Genomic DNA, 22952 nt, shown 5'->3' with positions numbered 1-22952 from the left:
CATCCAAGTAGGATGGCTAGTTGCCTCATTTGGTAGCCCCTTCCAGAAACCCAGACATTTGAAGTTTGACTTGAAAATCAATCCAAAATAACACTCCAATCCTGAGACCCCAATGTGTCACTCAGGACCTCTGTGCTGAGCTTCCCTTTAGTTCTGAGCACGTACCTGTTGCCTGTCCCTGCTTGATTTCCTCAGCAGTACGGTCAATGAGCACATACAAGGACCAGACCACACAGGTGATGGCGATGACATGGAATGTCACTGAGCACATGATCTTCCTGCGCTCGCTGGCTGTCATCTGCAACTTCTCCCACTGCAACGACAGCATGCAGGGCATGAAGCTCAGGCTCACAGAGTAAAAGCTACAGTGGGGGTGGGAGCACTGTACATGGGTAAAATTGGCCTTCTTCCACTCTCCCCCTTTAGTTTAGCCCAAACTAAATGAACTCCCCCAAATACCCAAAGTTGTTTTCTTTAAACCACTTGGCTTCAACAAGTTTCCAGGTACTGGTATTCTGTCCACAGCCAACTTTCTGTGCAATGCAAAGCAGCTGGGATCTAGGTAAGCTATGAACCATGACCAGCAACTCCCTGTCTGCTTATTCTCACAAGCAGACATCAAATGGCTCGATAAAAAATTCTGTGATTTCAGTTCTGATGAAAACTGCACATTTTGAGTCTCCCTGACTTGCTGACTAACATGGGTGAGGGAAGATGAGGGTGATGATGTCACAACACACTAGCAGGTGGATCACACTCCATCGTGAAGGTGATGTAGGAAGGTGTTCACCCTTTGCTCCTCTGCTACTTTGGCAGCAACAGCTTGAAACTGATGCTAAGAATTCCTGGTACAAGCAGTCCCTGCCAGTCCCATCTCCTCTAGGAACTCATGAATTTACTCCAAATATCCAGATTTTCTTTTTCATTTGTCAGTTTCCAAATCAGAAGAAAACATATAAAGGCAGAGAAAAAGAACAAAGTATAAACACTATATATCCTCTACCAGCCCTAGTCACAGCCTCTTTCCAGATGGTTCTACATGGCAGAAGCTGAAAGCAAAGCCTCATGGATTACCTAGGTTGGTCAAAGTGCTGTAAGACTCACATGAGAGACCAGCGCAGGGAAGGTGCCCAGTAAATCAGAAGTGCCACAAAGACCATTTTTTAAGTAGTTTACACTTGATTTCTCTGAAGTCCACACTGCTTTCTGGTACAGTTTGGTACATATTTACTTGGCTTCTTTCCTAAAATACTCTCCTCATCCCTGATTTCCTATTATTTCCTAAGACATACTCAGTTCATGCCTCTCATACTCTCCTGAAATGCTCACCCTCACCTTTATGGTGTATGTTTTTCTCCAGAAACAAGCTGACCTCTGTAATCTCCTTTTACTTCATCTCCAATCCTACTGATCCTTCAAGAACTGCTTTAACCCCCAAATACTCTATGATGCTACCAACACTCTACTTTCCAGAGCTCTCACTCGCAATGAGTCCTTCCTTTTCTAATGTCTGGTATGTTCTATTGCCATGTAAATTAGCATTTAATTGGCATTGTAATAATGCTGTTATCTGATGATGCGACCAATTCCCTTTTTAACCTACATATTAAAATTTTGTAAGAACAAGTCTTATATTGTTCCAGACAAAACCTTATGTTGTGGATATAGACAGACACATTGAACAAACAATGTTTGCAAGGATGTGAGTGCAGAAACAAGGCTCCTCTCAGAAGAGCAGAGACATGGGCCTGATGAGGGCTGTACTACCTGTAATGCCTTTGCTTCTTTTCTTTCCCCACCCAACCCATGCTCCCACCTAAATATTTGTCAGGGAATAGACAGTAAATGTACTATGTTATGCTTTGCTTTGTGCTGGGGGGAGATACTAATCTCTAATATACAGTTTTAATTAGAGACAAGGCATGAAGAGTTAGTACATATAAAGGTAAATGATGACTAAAATGTCACAAAACAGGTCAAAGACCAAACGAGTAATGCAGACAAGCAACCAGTCTTACTTTGAAGGAAAAAAGAAAATATTATGGCTAAATGGTAACAAAGAGCTTCTTCCTCAGAGGAGGGACTTGTAAATCAGTACCAGAAACAATGATCTCTACCACATGATGTATGCACCATGCCCCACTTTTCAAAGAGGCAAACACAAGTAAGCTAAGGCTTCATCCAGACTCAGGTGCTCACTCTTCAGGGGCACGCATTTCAACGAGGTTAAACCACTGCCCAGGCTAAGTACCCTTATACATACTTTTCTCAAAGGCTTCAGCTTGGTCTCCATGATGAACTCATACTTGCAGAGCTCACAGCAGCGTGTGTCAGAGCTCTTGATCCATTGCTGCAGGCAGGTCTGGTGCACAAAGTGCAGGCTCCCTGTGCAGTGGCAGGGGGTGATCAGAGGGCTCCCATCATCCCCCTCACAGTGACAAATCCTAGGGCAGCAGAAAAGCCAGTCATTACAAAGAGGACTACACAACAGGGAAGGTAACACTGCAGTGGAAGGTCAACACCCCCCAAAAAACATTCAGAAACAAACATCACAAAATTGACTGCAAGCACAAAAACATACAAACATAAATGAGGACAATTACTACAAACTAAAAATTTCTATCTTACCACACCAACGTGTTAAGTCTGAATGGCATTTGGCGTCAGAGAGGAAAAAAATAATATAAGTAATGACAAAACAGTCACTTTTGGTAAGACATAAGAATTTCACTGAAAGATAAATTTAAGGTAACATGGAAGCATCTTCCAGAACTTAAGATGTTAAAATAACTTGAAAAAGATTCTGTATAAAACAGAATGAGAACTATACCTTCCAAATATACCAGTGATTTAAAAAGAGGGTGGAATTTTTTTTTTTAGCATAATCACTGACCTCAGCTCCATAGATCACAACTACATATTCCTGTCAAAGAGAAAACAGAAATCACAGTACCTCTTCTGGATCTCAAAAACATTATAAGGTACTGCAATTTCATTTCTTTTTTCAGGACTACTCACAGGAATAAGGGAGAATTTTAAATCATTCATTGTATCAAAAGATTCAGGGTACATGCAATACAATATAGCAACCTAATTTCAAAAAACTAAACAGACTTTTGAAAAACAGAATAGTCTTTCCCAGCATCTACAGGGCAGCAGAGATATCTGGCCTGAAAGAGCTGGGCTCCGGCCCCAGGGAGGCTCTCCACTATTTGTTTCTGATCCAATGGTTAGACATGATAAGAGCTGGCCCTAAGGAGGGGTGACGGGGGAAGGTGTAAGAGTGGTGACAAAAAGTGAATTATGAAAGATTTGGGGGGCCAGACAAGGATGCTGCACAGGGGAGGAGATAAAGGTAGAAAGTGGAATTAGGATCTGGATAGAGGTGGCTACATCCAAGTTAAAAAGAGAGGAGGAAGGACAGCCTCTCCCCACACACATCACGTGGTAGATGGAGCAAGTGGTAAAACTGAGGATGCGAGGAGCTGGCAATCCTTAAGATCTAGACCATCAAACCAAAAATCTTTCTTCCAACTTCTTTATGCAAAGTCTACTTATTTTTAGTTGAGAAGAATCAGCTTGACCTTTAATATGTATAGCTTCTTCCTCTTTTATCATCTGTGAAACTGTCTTGGGACCCATGTCATAGAAATTGGTTTTTCAAATGATTATCAATACTCTATTTTTCTAGAGAAAACTATTAACCCACAGCTGTTTAAAGTGCCTACTAATTAATTTTCCTGCAACTTCACATATTAAAACAATATGAGGTTACACAGGTGTGGGAAGCAGAGATGGACAGAATGATGGTTCTTGGCAAACCAACCTGCAGGCATCCCCTGACGTGGACACAGGAGAGATGGGGGGACATTGTTCAGAGAGGGAAGAACAATCCAGGTCACTGTCCTTCTCCGCTGAGCAGAGGGGTGCCCGCAGGACCTTACTCTTCAATTTTGTGGATTTGTTGTCCTCAAAGACGTCATCATCTCCCATTTCATCGGAGCAGAAGCCTGTGCTCCCTGCCAGCCCGCCGGAGGACTTGGCAGAGTGCAGGTGAGATGCACAGCTCTCGAGCTCATGGAACCTGTGCAGGCTGTTGGCACTCAAGCCATGTGAGAAGGAGAACAGGTACCTGAGCAGTCTCCGGCTTCTGGAAACAGCCTCACCATCTGCTTTCTCTTCCAAAAGAGGGACGTGCATACCCTCCTTGCCACTTTCCACCTCTGAGGCAGTTGAATTATGGGCAAATAGGGATGAAACACAAAATTGTTTGGAATGGCCAAGAGGTTTACAATTCAGAGTTCTTTTTTGTCTATGATGGAACCTGTCAATTCTGAGACATGGATCTTGAGAGAGTATCAGTTTCCCTTCAGAGCAAATTCTTCCCGCATAGTCAAAATTTCCCAAAGGGTCCTGGGCCTTCTCCCCGACATCATTTAAGGACTTTGAGAACTTTAGTGTTCTTCTGGCTTTGGTATTCTGATCAGGCTTCCAGGCCTGGACCCACTCTGAACCACCAGAATGGTGGTTTCTCTTTGATGCCTGTAATGTGTCTTTATAGATAACTGTCACAGTGAGCCCTTGTGTCAGAGAACTCTGGCACTGAGGAGCTTTCAAGGCAACAGCAGACTGCATGGGACTGTGGTGATAACACTCAGAAAACACTGCACTGGAACTGCATGCAGAGAACAGTGGAATAAAAACACAGAAAGTAAAAACAATTTTTAAAGAGAACACATATAAAAGTGAAGAAATGAGACCCATGTGGTAACTTGGTAAGCAAACAGCACATAAATCTGGGTCTACTGTTCAGAGCAAAGACATATTGACCAAGCAAATGAAAAATCAGGAACCTAAGACACTAATGCTTACTTTTGGGATGCAATAAACCAGTGTAGCAACTGAAGCAAGTGTTACCTGCAGATATCCTGATTGGAAGGTGTGACAGAAGTGCGAGAGAAGGCAGACACTGGAGCTGACACCAACGGAGGACCCCCAGCCTGTAACAACACACCATCCATCAGTTTTCAAGAAAGAATCAGGAGTACTGTGAATACCATCTCCTTCTGAAGGGGAACAGGGAAAGAATCTAAGGATGTCTGCTATTTCCTACTGCTCAATGAGTAACATGTACTAGGTCCCTACAAGCTGAGACAAAACAAATCAAATGGCACCTTTTTTTTCTTATATGTGGGTGAAAGTGAAATGAAGAAATATTTGAGACTCTGGAACAGCAACATTCATTTGCAGATTCAGTAGTCATTTATTTCCTAAGCATCAAATTTAATTAGTTTGTACATAGGTCATAAAACCAAGTACTACAAGGTGTATGGAAAAAACAAAAAACTGCATGGTACATCACTGCTGGCACTTGCTTCCCTGCTAGCAAGTTTCTGGGATAATCCTAATAAAAGGTGGCAGGATATAAGTACTCTCTCCTACTTATAACCTTATGGTTGGGCTACAAAACCTGCTACTCTGCCATAGCTTTTTACACAAAAGGGAGACTACAAGGCCACCAATCCATAGCTCAACCTGTGGCCCAAGAGTGGGGTGAGCACAGAATGCTTCCAAGAGTTCTAATGAAAATTTAAATTTGAAAGAACATGTAGCAAGAGGTCAGGAGATAGAGCAGGGACTCTGAAAGGCCATGAATAAGCCCAATTTAGAGAAAAGACCTAGGAGGATGAGAAACACCACAGCTAAGCTAAGAGAAATAAAAGGAAAGAAATAGCAACAGGGAATGTTGCTGAGCTGAGAATACAAAACCACCACTAGAGGGTCCTGCAGCCTCCCACTCCAGACTTTATGGGGCCCTTGTTATGCCTTATCAAGAAGCATATTCCTAAGTTTCCAAGACCCTCCCAGTACCCTGCATCTTCATGTAAGTGCATTCTTCTCTCCTAGGACAGCTAGCCTCAGTGAGCATATACTCCACACAATCTAAATAGCCACATGAATATAGTATACCTGTGCCTTGTATCTGGGGAGATTAATTCTAGGACTCCTCACAGATACCAAAATCCATAGATGCTCAAGTCCCTTATTTTAATAACATGGTATGGTATTTGCATATATCCTATACTTACATATAGGTTACAGCAGGCTGTACCCACACATCACTTTATTTCCAAGGAATCAGGGCAGTGCTCACATGTGGCAAATTCAAATTTTGCTTTTTGGAACTTTCTGGGATTTTTCTCCCCCTGAATATTTTCATCCCACAGTTGATTAAACCAACAGGTATGCAAGCCACAGATGCGAAGCCCATGAATATGAAGGCCAACTGTACTATGAGTCTATTATCAAGAGTAAGCCACATCACTTCTCTACCTTCCCAAGGATAACTCAGGTGGTCTTCAGCCCTGCTCCTTGGTCCACAATTCCCCAGCTGGGGCCTGCCCCTACCCTTTTGCTAAACACTACCCCAGGGGTACACTTCCACCCTTGGAATTCCAGCTACAGACCCCTAATGAGAGTGAGCCACCAAGACAGGCAGCACCATTATCCAGAAGCTCTCCTCTCTTCCCCTCTTCTGAAAATGCACTGGCTTGGAGAGAACCAGGGCTGGAACTCGAGGTGTTTAATCGACCACTCTTCAGCATGGAGAGTAAACATCATTTTAAATCCAACTCAACGTAAAGAAACTCATCCCATAAGTTACATGTTATCATGTTGCACATGTATGCTAAAATCATGTAGTATCCCTCAATTTGCACATCTTCTGAGTCACCAAAGAATCTATACTTATTTCTCTAACAATGTACATATATGAATATTGGGTATATTTTCTTTGCAAAGTTCCTAAGATTCTAATGTTTAATTTATTTGGAGACATGAAAATGACACCACCAAATAACCTGTCACAACCCTGTCACAACTCTTCCTAAACCAAATTGAGGCTAGGGGGTTTTCAGGACCTATTAGACATTATGCTGTTACATTCCCACTGCAGAAGCCACTGTGTTTTCTCCTGTACCCTCCTCTCATAGAGCCATCCCAGGCTCCACTCTTGGGGGTTCCTCTGGCAGATCCCAGCCTAGCCAGAGAACAGGCACAGGCTCTGCTATCTAGACTCTGAAGATGAGTACAGGGCCTTTACTGTCACTCACTACAGGGAAGTGGGTTGAGGATAGCTACACTAAGGTCCAGAACTCCTAATCTGACTGTCTCAGATACTCAGTCCTACCCCTATCCTGAGACAGAAAGCCTGCTTGAACTTCTTGTTCCCATCTTTTATTCTTTTACTTCTAAGGGTGACCGGTTCTGTTCAGCATCTGTAGACAAGGCCAGAAATGTATCATGAAGGCCACAAGCTGGTCATGCTGTATTATAGGGAAGTGAGACCTTGGACAAAGGGAGGACAGGAATGCCCAGCTATATTCACATCCTGTTCCCTTACTACTATGAGGTCAGCTCTCCTTCCTCTGTGTTGCTGAGTCAAGTTTAGTAGCTCAGACTGAGGTACAGAAGGATGTCCCCTTTCCACACAAGAGATAGAAAAGTGCACGGCTCCCTCGAAGGGTAGAGGGAATTTCCTGATTATCTCATTCTCTGTTAGACAAGGACGTTATCTCTTGAAAGTAAGTATACCTTCTTGTATTCTGAAGGGAAGACAAACCATGTAGGAGAAAAGTAGGATCTTATCTGGACAGTGAGGCCCTTCCAGGGTCAGTGTACTGGGAGGAAGCTGGTCTCAGAAGGGAAACTGAAATCAAGAGAAAATGGTCTCTCATTCCTGTTCTGATATTCAAGTAATCCGTGTCAAAATGGGAAGTCTGGGGTAACAATCACATGCCCGTGGGAGGGGACTGATCTGAGATAGGAGGAAAGAGCCTCAGAACAGAACAAAGCCTGCATTCAGAAAAACCAGACTGTCTACACCTGTCACAGGGCCTGTGATCACTTCTCTGCAAAGTTTCCATCAGGTGTATCATGATAAATTCATGCACAGTTGGGTCCGTACTTATAGCAGAAGATTGTGCCTGTGAGACTGTGGCTGCAGTCCCAACCACTGCTCTCTGTTTATTTGGAAACTGGAAGAGTATGAGCATCCTCTCCCCATGTTCCTGCCCTCATCTCATCCTCCTCAATCCCACAAAAAACATCACGAGGCATTCACAGCATTGGGAGGCACTCTAAGCCTCCCAATGAGGAAAAAAGGTCTCTCTTCATACTAGATCTTGAGGTTTCAAGGAGATTTTTAAAAATCTACTTACTGTAGTTTTACATAAATACAAACCTGGAAATGCTTTATCCTGGCTGACTCCAGAGTGAGGAAACAAGAATGATTTGTGGGGTCATCACAGCTCTCATAAGAGGCCCTTTCTGTCACTGGCTAAAGAGAAGCCCAAGCAGAGTTCAGAACCAGTCCATATGCAGATGCTCACAAAAGCAGAGCTGAGCAACTTTACAGAACTTAACTGGTATTATGGTGAGTAAAATCTATCAACCTACCTACAAGGATTTAAAACAGTGGCCTGATCAACAACAGCAAAAAAACCTGAAGCCTTAAGCTTCAAATATGGTTACAAGGTTACTGTCAAGGTCAAGTCAAGGCAAGGGCCAGCATTGTCTGCTGAGAGTTCACAGCACTGACAGCTCTCAGAGGAGCAACATGCAGGGTGGCTTGGGGGTGGCCTCAAGGAAAAAGGAGACTATGCCACACCTCACTCAGGAGAGCAGCCCCTCCCCTCCACAAGGATCAATGACAGGAATGTTATAATAAAAGGTGTAAATGTCCCATATAAGAAAATTCAAATGTGTGAAGAGAACTTGGGCTCTCTGTTCCTGAAGTTCTTGGTTCTCAAACAAGAGACTTTCTGTCATGACAAAGAATGTAAAGCAAGCTCAATATAAAAAAATTTTCACAAAAACCCCCTCTTTGTAAAATGTTGTAATCAATTATAGCAAACCTCTGGATTCTGTCTAGTCCTAAATCTCAGTTGATTTAACTTCGTAAGAATGACAACTGCTTTTATACATTCTGTTTTGCTATAGTCAAGTCACTCAGTAGTTGCCTTCCCTATCAAACGCACTGCTTTGAATGATTTTAATCAAGGCTGCCAAACACATATGAAGAAAAGAAAACTTTCCACATATCCTTGGTAGAAGTTGGCATTCCCCCTTTCTCTGTTTCTTTCTTAGAGAACTTACTGCCATTGGAAGGACTCTTAATAGACTTATCAAGTAGACTTCTCAATTCGAGTAGAACACCACCTTTTCCTTTCAGGCTTTTGCTTCAACTTCCTTCCCTTGTTCCATCCTCTGGGTTACTTCACAACCTCCCTCTCTACCACCTCCTCCTCATTCTCTGTCGCAAGCTACCACTGGGCTTTCTTTTCTTTTACCAGCAAAGCTACTTGTAAACACTTGAAGTCGCAGGTCCCAACAAAAGTTTAGGTTTTGGGTCACAAAAAATGGCCTGGTTAATTTGCTTGCTTTTAAGCCAGAAGGAATTTGAAGATGAAATGGAAAAGGAGGGTTAAGAGACAAGTGGAGCTCATTTGTACAACTCACCTCAAATTATAGTCTATCAAATCAATCAATTTTTTGTATTTAATAGAGAAAAATGGAAAAGGAAATACAGGTGGCTCTTCAAATATGAAAAGATGCTTAATCTCTAGGTAGACAGTGCCGGACCTGGGAGGCCATGGCCGCCACCATGTCCCATCAGTCCAGCACCCAAGCAAGTACAGATGTTAGAAAGTCTTTGCCAAAGCAAGAAATGGAAAATACAGACTTCTGAAAACATCTATTGAAAAAGATAAACTTGTGACTGGATCTTCCAGTCAACCTTCAGATTCCTGAGATAAGGATTATGATTCCTTTGTTTTACCCTGTTGGAGGAAAAACAGCCATGCTATATATTATTCATGTTGAATTCTCAGACTGCCCAGAGATAAGAATGGATATTCATTGCCTGGTCTCCAGATCATTCTCATGTTCGTTAAAAAAATGTTGTATGCAGCAGCAAGAGCAACTCTGAAAAAGGGGTTTGGAGGTGGCTACATTAAAGATGAAGTATTTGGAACAGTAAAGGAAAATGTGTCATTACGTGGATATAAAAAGTATTTGCTGTCACAGTCTTCTCCTGCCCCACTGACTGCAACTGAGGAAGAATTATGACAGATTAAAATAAATGAGATACAAACTGATGTGGGTGTGAACACTAAGCATCAAACATTGCAAGGAGCAGCCTTTCCTATTTCTTGAGAAGCTTTTCAGGCTTTGGGAAAATTGAACAACAGCTCAACTATGAGCAATTGGAAATAGATACAAAAATGAAATTATTATTTTGACCAACACAACAAATACAGAACTAAAAGATTTGCCAAAGAGGATTCCCAAGGATTCTGCATGTTACCATTTCTTTCTATATAAACATTCCCACGAAGGACACTATTTGGAGTCCATAGTTTTTATTTATTCAATGCCCGGGTACACATGCAGTATAAGAGAACGGATACTGCATTCTAGCTGCAAGAGCCCTCTGCTAGACAACATAGAAAGACAACTACAAATGAATGTCATTAGAAAGAGAGACAGATAATGGTGATGAGTTGACTACAGACTTCCTTTATGAAGAAGTACACCCCAAGCTCCATGCATATTAGCAAAGTTCTGTAAAATCAAAAGGTCCTGTAGAAAAAAGGGGAATCCAAAGATTAATAAGTGATCCAGCTAAAACTGAAGCCACTACTGATTAATCATTATATTAAGTACTACAATACTAGTTTTTTAAAAGTCCAGCTTTTAGTACAGAAAAACTAAAATCATTCCATGTTGATATGCAGTAAGGAAAAACTACTTTTTGAAAAATAGTACTTTTCACTTCTGTGTGGTTTTTTAAAAAATATTTTAAAACTATATTTTATTTCTTTATTTTTAGAGAGAAGGAAGGGAGAAAGAAAGGGAGAGAAACAATGTATGGTTGCCTCTCATGTGGCCCCACTGGGGACCTGGCCCGCAACCCAGGCATGTGTCCTGATTGGGAACTGAACCGGTGACCCCTTAGTTTGCAGCCCACAGGGTCACTTCTGTGTGTTTTTAAAATTAATGTTATAGAAGTCTCATGATTTCTATTTTTGAATTAAAGCTAGAAAAGGTTTCAACACGGTGATGTTTAATTTTCTCACAGTTTCCACAGAGTGATGATTCCACACTCCAAAGCTTTTTAACAGATTGGCCAATTCTAGAAAGTCTAATGTCTGAAAGTAAGATATATTTCTTATTACTCTTTAGTGAGATATCAAATTTTTTTTTAAGGAACAAAGACCTTAAACTATTCATACTACTTAGGGAATATGTTAAGAACCAGCTTAGACTTTCTAAGCTGAAAATCAGTGTGCCTAAGTGGAAAGTTACTTACTTTGAGGAGCACTGCTCTCAAAATGGGATCATACCTGCAACTTTAGAAACAGTGCTTCACTGCAGCAGTGTTCTCTTTGATTTTTTGGTTTTTTAAATGGCATTAAAATTTAAGAAAACCAACTCACTATGAAACCTTAAGGGTACAAGATACTTTCTGTATTGCATGATTTCTCATGTCATTGAAAGGCACACAGGTTTAGTGATTTCTCTTTCTAGTACTTTATAAATTTTTATTTCATTTTATTGTAAGTAATGTGAGGCCAAGTATTTATGTTCAGTTGGATATTAAATTAATGTAATTCAAAAGCAGTACTACTTAACGTCAATAATACTGACAAGGTTTTAAACAACAAGATTGATATCTCTCCAAAATACTTTTATAGGCAAATATGCTATATTACTTTTGAGCAAATATTCGGGTTTAATCAAGTTGTTTTAAAGTCCCAGTACTTATGAGCCCAAGACAGATGAAATGTTTAAGACTCTTCTTTCAACAAGGATGCCTGCTTTCACCACTCCTATTCAACATAGTACTGGAAGTCCTATCCACAGCAATCAGAAAAGAAAAAGAAATAAAAGGCATCCAAATGGGAAAAGAGTAAGATAAACTGTCATTGTTTGTAGATTACATGATAATGTACATAGAAAATCCCATAGACTCCACCAAAAAACTACTCAACCTAATAAATGAATTTGGCAAAACAGCAGGATACAAAGTTAATACTTGGAAATCAAAAGCACTTTTGTATACCAACAATGAAATATCAGAAACAGAAATCAGAAAAAAATCCCATTCGGTACAGGAAGAAGAAAAATAGAGTACCTAGGAATAAACCTAACCAAGGAGGTTAAAAAACCTGTACTCAGAAAATTATACGACACTGAAGAAAGGAATTAAGGAAGACACAAATAAATGGAAACATGTACCATGCTCATGGATTGGAAGAATTAACAACATCAAAATGGCCATACTACCCAAAGCGATTTATAGATTCAATGCAATCCGTATTAAAGTACTAATAACATATTCCACAGATATAGAACAAACATTCTAGAAATTTCTCTGGAACCATAAACAACCTGAATAGCTGCAGTAATTTTGAGAAAGAAGAACAAAACAGGAGGAATCACAACACCTGATATCAAACTGTATTAAAAAGCTATCATCGAAACAGCCTGGTACTGGCATAAAAACAGACACATAGACCAATGGAACAGAACAGAGAGTCTAGAAATAAACCCAAATCTCTATGCTCAATTAATATTTGACAAAGGAGGAAAAAGAAGAAAATGGAGCAAAAATAGCCTCTTCAACAATGGTGTTGGGAGATCTAGACAGCTACATTTAAAAAAATGAAACTCAATCACCAACTTACACCATACACAAAAATAAATTCAAGGTGGACAAAAGACTTAAATATAAGTTATGACACCATAAAAGTTCTAGAGGAAAATATAGTCAGCAAAATCTCAGACTTTCCACATAGCAACATCTTCACTGATATGTCTTCTAAAGCAAGGAACATAAAGGAAAGAATAAACAAATGGGACCTCATCAAATTAAAAAGCTTCTGAATGGCTAAAGAAAACAGCATTAAAATGAAAAGAGAGCCAACTATATAGGAAAACATATTTGCCAATGATACCTGGGACAAGGGTTTGATCTCTAAAATATATGAATCCACATGACACTACTCCAGGTAGATAAAAACTCAGTTTAAAATATGGGCAAAAGAGTTGAACAGACACTTCTCCAAGGAGGACATACAGAGAGCCAGAAACATGAAAAGATGCTCAGCACCACTAGCCATTAGAGAGAAGCAAATTAAAACCACAATGAGATACCACCTCACACAGATGACAATGGCCATTATAAACAAATCAACAAACAAGTGTTGAAAAGGATGGGGAGAAAAGGGAACCCTAGTGCACTGTTGGTGGGATTGCAGACTGGTACAACCACTATGGAAAACAGTATGGAATTTTCTCAGAAAACTAAAAATGGATCTGCCTTTTGATTCAGCAATTCCACTGCTAGGATTATATCCTAAGAACCCTAAAACACCAATCCAAAAGAACCTATGCACCCCAATGTTCATAGCAACACAATTCACAATAGCCAAGTACTGGAAGCAACCTAAGTGCCTCTCAGTAAAAGAGTGGATCAAAAAACTTGATACATTTACACAGTGGAATTCTACTTAGCAGAGAGAAAGCTCCTACCCTTTGTGACAGCATAGATGGAACTGGAGAGCATTATGCTAAGTAAAATAGGCCAGGTACTGAGGGACAAATACCATATGATCTCACCTTTAACTGGAACATAATCAACAAAAGAAAAAGAGCAAACAAAATGTATCCAAAGACACTGAAATTAAGAACAATCTAACAATAGCCATAAGGGAGCGGACAGTGCTGGGAGAAGGGATTTCAGGAACTACTATAAAGGACACATGGACAAAACCAAAACGGAGGGTGGAAGCAAGGGAGGGAGGTGGCTTTGGCTTGGCTGAGGGGCAGCTGTGGGGAGAAAATGCAGACGATTGTAATTGAACAACAATAAAGTAATTTAAATAAAAAGAATCTTGTTTCAATTTATTTCAAAACACATTTAACAGTTTTCTAAAGCTTTGCATTTTCAGCTACAACCTACAAAAATTTTGAGTCTCCTTTTTCTTTGATACTTGAAATGGAGCTGGAACACTTCACCATGTTTAATCTGTTAAACCTACTGCAAGAGCTGTAACGTGGGAGTGTTTTCTAAATGAACTGTGGTGATCCAGGATTTATAATTTTTTAATCTAAACTTAAACTTTATGCTGCATAAGACAATATCAGAAATGCACACTTCATAGTATAAAATATGAAACTCACTTTTACACCTTATTATCTAAGGTAATATATGCACCTTTTAAAAATTCAATGTGTATTCAAGCAAAGCATATTACAACTAACTATAGTTTGACAGATTTTTTTCTAGAACTAAGAGAAGGATTTTGTTTGCTTAAAAATAATCAGACTATAATGTTTAAACATGCAAAATAATCAGCAGTAATGTTGTACTTGTTTACTAAAGATACACTGTAAGTTGTTCCCTGGGTACACTTATAGACACAACATACACACAAATTCCTTCATTGAGAAACCTGAAGCTGGTAGTTTTTGTCAGAAAGATTGTTGACCTGTCATGAAGGCATAAAATAATTTAGGGACTTCCGCCAAGATGGAGGCATAGGTGGATGTGCCTTGCCTTCTCACACAACCAAGTTTAGAAACAACTAAATATTAGCAACAGAAAACACAGCCAGAACACGGAAAATTGAACTTTACGGAAGTCCGTTAACAACAAATTCTTCAGCCTGACTGGTAAGGGGCGAAACCAGTGGCTGGTGAGGGGTTGCACAGGAGGACTCGGTCAGACGGACTCAGGCACGGAATCCAGACGCGCGGAATCCAGGCGCAGGTTTGGACCTAGTGAGCCACCGAGCTAGCCACCAGGCGAGCGACCACGAAGGAGACAGCGGGGAAGCGGTGCTGCGTGTTGACTGTGGTCGCCCATTTGTGCGCGAGCTGACAGGCGAGGGAGTGAGCAGTTGGACCGGGCCGGCGGTCAACCGGCAGTAGAGGGCGCCGCCATTTCCCCGCTCTGACCACGCCCCCACATACAGCGTCACAACCCAGCAACCTGGGAGTCCAAGGCACCGCTTCTCACACTTAAAGGGCCAGAACAGACCAAAATTGGCTCAAGAAGATCTCAAAGCCCCAGAGCCTATAAATCTAAGCGATGAAGAAATAGCAAAACTCTCAGACGCACAGTTTAAAACACTGGTCATCAGGATCCTCACAGAACTGGTTGATTATAGCTACAAATTAGACAAATATATGAAGGCGAAACTAACTGAAATGAATGGAATTGCACAGGACACCAATAGCAATGAAAAGGAAACTGGGACTCAAATCAATGGAGTGGACCAGAAGAAAGCAAATAATGGCCAAACAGAAAAGAGTCAGGAAGCAAGAATTCAAAGAAATGAGGAGAGTCTTAGGAACCTCCAGGACATCTTTAAACGCTCCAACATCCGAATTATAGGGGTACCAGAAGGGGGAAAGGCACAGCCACCAGTGGAAAACTTATTTGAACAAATCATAAAGGAGAATTTCCCCAATCTGCCAAAGGAAATAGACTTCCAGGAAATCCAGGAAGCTCAGAGAGTACCAAAGAAGTTGGACCCAAGAAGAAACACACCAAGGCACATCATAATTACATTAGCCAAGATTAAAATGAAGGAGAGAATCCTAGAAGCAGCAAGAGCTAAGGGGACAGTCACCTACAAAGGAGTCCCCATCAGACTGTCAGCAGATTTCTCAAAAGAGACCTTACAGGCAAGAAGGGGCTGGAAAGAGGTATTCCAAGTCATGAAATCCAAAGACCTACAACCAAGATTGCTCTATCCAGCAAAACTTTCATTTAGAATGGAAGGACAGATAAGGTGCTTCTCAGATAAGATCAAATTCAAGGAGTTCATCATCACCAAGCCCTTATTAGATGAAATGTTAAAGGGACTTATCTAAGAAAAAGAAGTTAAAGAAACATAAACAGTGAAAGGACAACAAACTCACAGTTATTAACAACCACACCTAAAACGAAAGCAAACTAAAAGGACAGCTAGATCAGGAGTGGAAACATAGAAATGAAGATCTCAAGGAGGGTTAGCAACAGGGGAGTGGGAGGAGGAGATGGGGGGAGAAGATACAGAAAATAAGTAGCATAGACAGTAGATAGAAAATAGATGGGGGCGGGCAAGAATAGCATGGGAAATATAGAATCTAAAGGACTTGAGACACATGGTCATAAACTAAAGGGGGGGTAATGGTGGGGATGGGGGGTAGGGTGGAGGGGAATGAAGGGGGGAATAGAACAACTGTAACAGCATAATCAATTAAAAATTTTTAAAAATAAATAAATAATTTAGTAGTGAATGTTTTTCTGTACCATTCATGTGCAATTATACTCTAATTCCACCACACTACATGAAAATAACTGGACATTTTAGAGCATAGATGTGATTCTATAGTTTTAAATTAATTATGATTAAACTAATGATTGTTGAAAAAATACAGATTAAAACCACGATGAAATATACCAACATCAACCAAAAAGTTTTTTTTTTAAATAATAATACCTATGTTGGCAAAACTGTGGACAAGCAGTCATGCCTATACATTGCTGATGGAAAATCAAACAGGTGAATCACCATAAAATGGCAATTTGGCACTTTCTCTCAGAATTACAAATATACATACATACAGCAATTCTTTTTTTAGAAATTCATCCTCAAACATATGGTGGCAAAGGGCTGGAGTAACCTCAATGCCCATGAGCTTGGGGACTGAATGAGTCAACACGGGTACTTTGACAGAAAGGAATGCCAGGCAGTCATCAAAAGAAGGAAAAGCTCCGGGTGCCCAGTTCTGGGGGAGTGGAGAGAGTGGGCAGAGGGGACAGCCACACTGTGTACAATGGCAATGTGCAGACTCTTTATCAAGGGGAGGGTGCACATTCTCAAGGCTCCTGATAGTGGTTTCTCTGAAGCCTGGAAGAAGAGCATAGACCCTGGGTAGAAAAGGGCAGTGACTTTGGATGGAGACCTTTTCCAACCATTACACCACTTTTGCCATGAACAGGCAGGTATTTCTTAAATACAAATCATCTTAAAAATATGCATCTGGAAGTTTAGGAAGTAAAATAAAACTGCAAAACACAACCAACTGTAATGATTTTCCAATGCTGGGAAGACTGGTAAAGAAATCAATTTAGTAAAAAATTAACTACAATGAAGGAGAGGCCAGTTCTGGGACTGCTCTGATAAAAGTACATTACATCTCAATGAAGGGCTGTACCAAGAACAAGCTTACACGACAGCAATTAATTAAAACTAGCCATTTAAAAATTTTTTTAAAAAAAGTTAGTATAGAATATATACAATACAGGATTTGTAAAGGAGTGTGCAATGAAAACTACTGAATTCTAAAATAATAATTTTCCTTTATAAATGACTCTCAGCATTGCCTGGCTAGTAGCACTGAACACTGAATTCTAGGCCCTGGCTGGTGTAGCTCAACAGATTGAGCATGGGCCTGCGAACCAGGAACCAGAAGATCGAGGTTCAATTCACATGCCTGGGTTGTAGGCCAGTTCCCAGCAGGGGGTGCACCAGAAGCAACCATACATTGATATTTCTCTCTTTCTCTCCTTCCTTTCCTTTCTAAAGATAAATAAATAAATAATTTTAAAAAAACCCACTGAATTCTTTTTTTTGGTGACTTTTCAGGGTGACTTAGAATTACATGAATAGTATTATATCCCCAGCAAAATGAGAGGGATACATCATAGCACTCTCTTAGAGTAAGGTAACAGCTGCAAGGACCTTCTCATAGGCTCATCTTCCAAAGCAGGTCTTTCAGCTACTGTTGGAGATCTTGCAAATGTAGCTTGGTTTCAATAAATTACACTTCACACAGTGATTTCTGGGCAGAGATGGCTTTGCAGTCCCAGAAACTATAAATGTAACCACAAAAATACCCCAAATCACCAGAAATAACATGCTATGGTTACATGGCTGTGTTTCTGGGCTACTTAACAGTCAAAATTCCCTTTACTACTACAGACTTCCTGTAAATATTTAACTTTGCAAATATAATAAAAATATTTTTATTTTCAAGATTCTCCTTTGAGAAAACTCTGGGGTGGTGGCACAAGCACTGGTTTTTTACTTTAAAGTCTGCATTTTGTGTTTCTGGGCACAAACTCCTCCCAGGCATACCACCTCCCAAAGGCTTACCCTCCCAGAATAAGAATTTAAGCACTAAAATTGGGTCAGTAATCCACAGGCCGGCTAAAAGGATCAAATTAAATCAGAGAAGACTCAGAGACATGAGCACTCCATTCCAGGAATATCTCCACTGTGAGGCAAAGCTACTGTGTGGATGACTACTGCTTAATGATCTGCAGAATATATTTGCAGGTGTGTGCTATAAAATGTCCTCATTCCAACAGAGGTTACCCAGTCCACTCGCTTGGGATGAAAGTTTCTGCCCAGGCAACTCATTTAGCAAGTGAATGTAAAACCTAGGACAATCCTGACAGGTACATGGAAGACAAGAAGGATAACCCCAAACTCTAAAGCCAAATGAGTCAGGTGAAAAATAAAATCAGTAATCTTTTAAAGCACAAACTCTCCATACCCCCCTGACAACCTAAAAGAACATTCGGAGACCTGCTTGAAACCCCTCCCCTGACTCTGGTATCCCAACCCAAGCTCCTTCTGTACTCTGCCACTCAGTATTGGTTACTCAGCACTACATGACTGGCCCTTTCTCAGGTTTCTCCCCAAAAGGGCTTATCACCCCTATTAATCACTGCCCTTGTAACCTGTTCATTTCTTTCATAAAACTATCAAGGTTTATAAAAAGACATTTCTGGAATAATATGTTAACTTAGAAACTGCTGTTGTTTGGCCTAGCACTGTGCCTGGCACCCACCATGTGTTCAATGAGCAGTTGTTAAGTGATCAGTACCCCAACCCCTTGTTGGGGTAATAACACAAGTAAACTCTGGAGTGATTGTCTCTCTGGGGGAATAACACAAATAAACTCTGGAGTGACTGTATCTCTATTAATATGTCTAAAACAAAGTTCCCAAACTTGTTGATACAGAAGGACATATTAGTGACTTGGAAGACTAAATAGTAAAAAATCACCCCAATAGAACAGCAAAATGAAAAAAAAATTTTTAATGAGGGTAGTACAGTATAAGGGGCCTATGGGGCATCAAGTGCTCTAGCATTTTCATTATAGGGATTCCAGAAGGAGAAGAGAAAGAGAAAGGGTCAGAAAGAATATCTGAAGAAATAATTTCTGAAAAAGAAAACAGACATCCAGGTCCTAGAAGCACAGTGAGTTCCATATAAGAAGACAAAGAGGTGCACAACAAGATATAATGTAGTTAATATGGAAAAGGCAAGGATAAAGAAACCATCTGGAAGACAGCAAGAAGGAAACAACAAATCACATACAAGAAAATCCCCATAAGGCTATTACTTGATTTCTTTTTTTTTAAGATTTTATTTATTTATTTTTTATTTTTAAAGAGAGGGAAAGGGAGGGGGAAAGAGAGGGAGAGAAACATCAATGTGTGGTTGCCTCTCATGTGCCCCCTACTGGGGGCCTGGCCTGCAACCCAAGCATATGCCTTAGGTGAGAATTGAAAAAGTGACCATTTGGTTCACAGGCCAGTGCTCAATCCAATGAGCCACACCAGCCAGAGCTATCAGCTGATTTCTTAACAGCAACTTTAGAGACCAGAAGAGAGTAGCAGAACATATTTATAGTGTTGAAAAAAAGGAATCTACAACCTAGAATACTATATTCATCAAGCTTATCACTTGGAATTGAAGGAGAGGCCAAGAGCTTCCCCGAACATAAAGAAGTTCACCACAACCAGAGTGGCTTTAGAAGAAATGTTAAAGGTTTTTCTTTAAGCAGAAAAGAAAGACTACAAACAGAAATAAGAAAATACAGGAAAAATCTCACTTGTATAATAAACATAGTACACCAGCAATTTAATAAGCTAATTGAAGCTAAATTAGCTAAACAAAGGTTAAAAGACAACACTAGCAAAATTAACTATAACTACCATAGTCTTAATAAGCTAATTTGAAGGTTAAACTAGCAAAATTAACTATAACTACAATAGTCAGGAAATACAAATAACAAAAAATATTAAAATGATTACAGAATGAGCTTGAACTTATATACCTATAAGTTTAAACAAGACTGCTATAGATACAGTGAGATATATCATAGTAACCACAAACCAAAAACCTACATAAAATATGCAAAATATTGTATAAAGAGAAAGGAACCAAACCATACTAAACAAAACCCCAAATCAAAAAGAAAGACTTCAAGAGAAAAAGAAAGGAACAGAGAAGAACAATGAAAAAACGGAAAAATTTTTAAAATGTCAATAAGCATACACCTGTCAAATAACAACTTTAGCCCTGGCCAGATGGCTCAGTTGGCTGGAGCACTATCCCCTACAACAAAAGGTCAGGTGTCCTCCTAAAGCAAGGGACATGAAGAAAAGAATAAACAAATGGCACTTTACCAAAATAAGCTTCTGCATGGCTAAAGAAAAGAGCAGTAAAATGAAAATGGAACCAACCATATGGGAAAACATATTTGCCAATAATACCTTGGACAAGGATTTAATCTCCAAAATATATAATGAACTCACATAATCCATGCCAGGAAGACAAACAACCCAATTAAAAAATGGGCAAATGACTTGAACAGACACTTCAAGGAGGACACAGAGAGGGCCCAGACATATGAAAAGCTGCTCAGTATCACTAGCCATCAGAGATACAAATTAAAACCACAGTGAGATACCACTTCATACCAATGAGAATGGTGATCATAAACAAAACAACAAACTGTTGAAGAGGATGTGCAGAAAAGGAAACCCTAGTGCACTGTTGGTGGGAATGCAGACTGGTGCAGCCACTGTGGAAAACAGTATGAATTTCCTCAGAAAACTAAAAATGGAACTGCCTTTTAACTCAGCAATTCCACTGCTGGGATATACCCTAAGAATCCTGAAACACCAATTCAAAAGAACCTATGTACCTCAATGCTCATAGTAGCACAATCCACAACAGCCAAGTGCTAGAAGCAACCTAAATGCCGACTAGTACATCAGTGGAAAAAAAAAAACCATGGCACATTTACACAATGGAATACTATGCTGCAGAAAGAAAGAAGGAGCTCCAAGCTTCACAAATGCATGGATGGATCTGGAGAGCATTATGCTAAGTGAAATAAGCCCAGTGATGAAAAGACAAATATCATAAGATCTTACCTACAAGTAGAACCAAATCAACAAAACAAACAACCAAAGAAAATATAACCAGAAACATTGAAATAAAGAACAAACTGACAGTAACCAGAAAGAAGGGGAGAGAGAGGGATAATAAGGGGGAAGGGGAATGTCTATCAAGGAACTTGTATAAAGGACACATGGACAAAGCCAAAAGGGCGGGTGCGAGGGTAGCAGGCAGGGATGGGAGAGTTGGGTGGAAAATACAGACAATTGTACTTAACAATAAAAAAAAGACTTAAATGTAACTTAAGATACCATAAAAACCCTAGAGGAAAACATAAGCAATCAAATTTCAGATATCTTGTGTAGCAGTATTTATTGTTGATAAACATCCTAAGGCAAGAGAAGTAAAGGAAAAAGTAAACAAATGAGACTACATCAAATTGAAAAGCTTCTGCACAGCTCAGGAAACCATCATTTAAATGAACAGGGTACCAACTGTATGGTGTTGAGGTCCAAAACAGATGTTGAAAAGGGACAATCCCGAAAAGCCCCAGATAAAGTTAGGCTGACCAGGAACAGGGAAATTTTTACTTCCTAAAAGGGCAAACTGCCAACTAGCCTTTTGAATTTCCCTAATAAGCCAATGGCAATCAGCTGTTTAGAGCTAGCCAATAGCTAACAGCCACATCTGCTTCTGTTCAAAGCTTGCTTGCATACCCCTATATAAGGACATAGCTGTAAGCGCCGGGGCGCGGCTCTCATCTGCAGCTCTCCTGAGCATAGTGTCCTTGGACACTCAGAGAGCTCGCCCCTGCCCAGGTAAAACTTGGCCCATAAAGTAACATCTTGAAAATTCTGAAAGTCTCTGAACCTCTGTTTCTCGTGACGGCAGATGCAACATATGGGAGAACATATTTGCCATTGATACATAGGACAAGCGTTTGATCTCCAAAATACATAAAGAACACACATGATTCACCACCAGGAAGACAAGCAATCCAATATAAAAATGGGCAAAGGACCTGAATAGATACTTCTTCAGGGAGGACATACAGAGGGCCCTGAGACATATGAAAAAATGCTCAACATTTGCAACCATCGGAGATGCAAATTAAAACCACAATGAGATATAATTTCACACTTGCAGAAGTGGTTATCATTAATAAATCAACAAAGAAGTGCAGAAAAGGGGACCCTAGTGGACTGTTGGTGGGAATGCAGACTAATACAGCCACTGTGGTAAACAGTATGGTATTCCCTCAAAAACTAAAAATAGAACTGCCTTTTGACCCAGCAATTCCACTGTTGGAAATATACCCTAAGAATCTCTAAATACAAATTTAAAAGAACCCATGCACTCCTATTTTCATAGTAGCACTATTTACAATAGCCAAGAGTTAGAAAGAGGTTAAATGCCCATCATTAGATGAGTCAATTAAAAAACTGTGGTACATTTATACAGTGGAATACTACAAAGCAGAAAAAGAAATTTCTACTTTTTACAACAGCATGGATGGAACTGAAATTATTATACTAAGTGAAATAAGTCAGTTGGTAAAAGACAAATACCATATGATCTTACTTATAAGAGGAATCAAATGAACATAATAAACTAATGGGCAAAATAGAATTAGAGGCATAAAATCATAGAACAGACTGACAGTGGTAAGCAGGAAGGAAAAAGGAGGGGACT

The 22952-nt window shown here is 40.0% G+C and overlaps 1 protein-coding gene and 1 pseudogene across 14 annotated transcripts in view; one reads left to right on the top strand and one right to left on the bottom strand.

Moving 5' to 3' along the window:
- Positions 1-22952, bottom strand: part of MARCHF8 (membrane associated ring-CH-type finger 8) — a 168219-nt gene that overhangs the window by 11754 nt on the left and 133513 nt on the right. For 13 of the 14 annotated variants that reach the window (XM_037127462.2, XM_037127463.2, XM_037127464.2 and 10 more), the window contains 4 exons: positions 4918-5000; positions 3827-4675; positions 2264-2444; positions 166-313 (listed from right to left, as the gene is read on the bottom strand). In XM_037127462.2, coding sequence (XP_036983357.2) covers positions 166-313; positions 2264-2444; positions 3827-4675; positions 4918-5000 — 1261 coding nt within the window. The remainder of the gene's footprint in view (positions 1-165; positions 314-2263; positions 2445-3826; positions 4676-4917; positions 5001-22952) is intronic. The other variant, XM_037127475.2, reaches the window with a different exon arrangement.
- LOC119035947 (twinfilin-1-like) lies at positions 9662-10709 on the top strand (annotated as a pseudogene).

This window comes from Artibeus jamaicensis, unplaced genomic scaffold (genome assembly GCF_021234435.1).
Source record: "Artibeus jamaicensis isolate MK-2021 breed Jamaican fruit bat unplaced genomic scaffold, CSHL_Jam_final contig_468, whole genome shotgun sequence".
Lineage (NCBI taxonomy): Eukaryota > Metazoa > Chordata > Mammalia > Chiroptera > Phyllostomidae > Artibeus > Artibeus jamaicensis.
The sequence above is the reverse complement of the archived record's forward strand: the minus strand, read 5'-3'. Positions and strand labels throughout refer to the sequence as shown.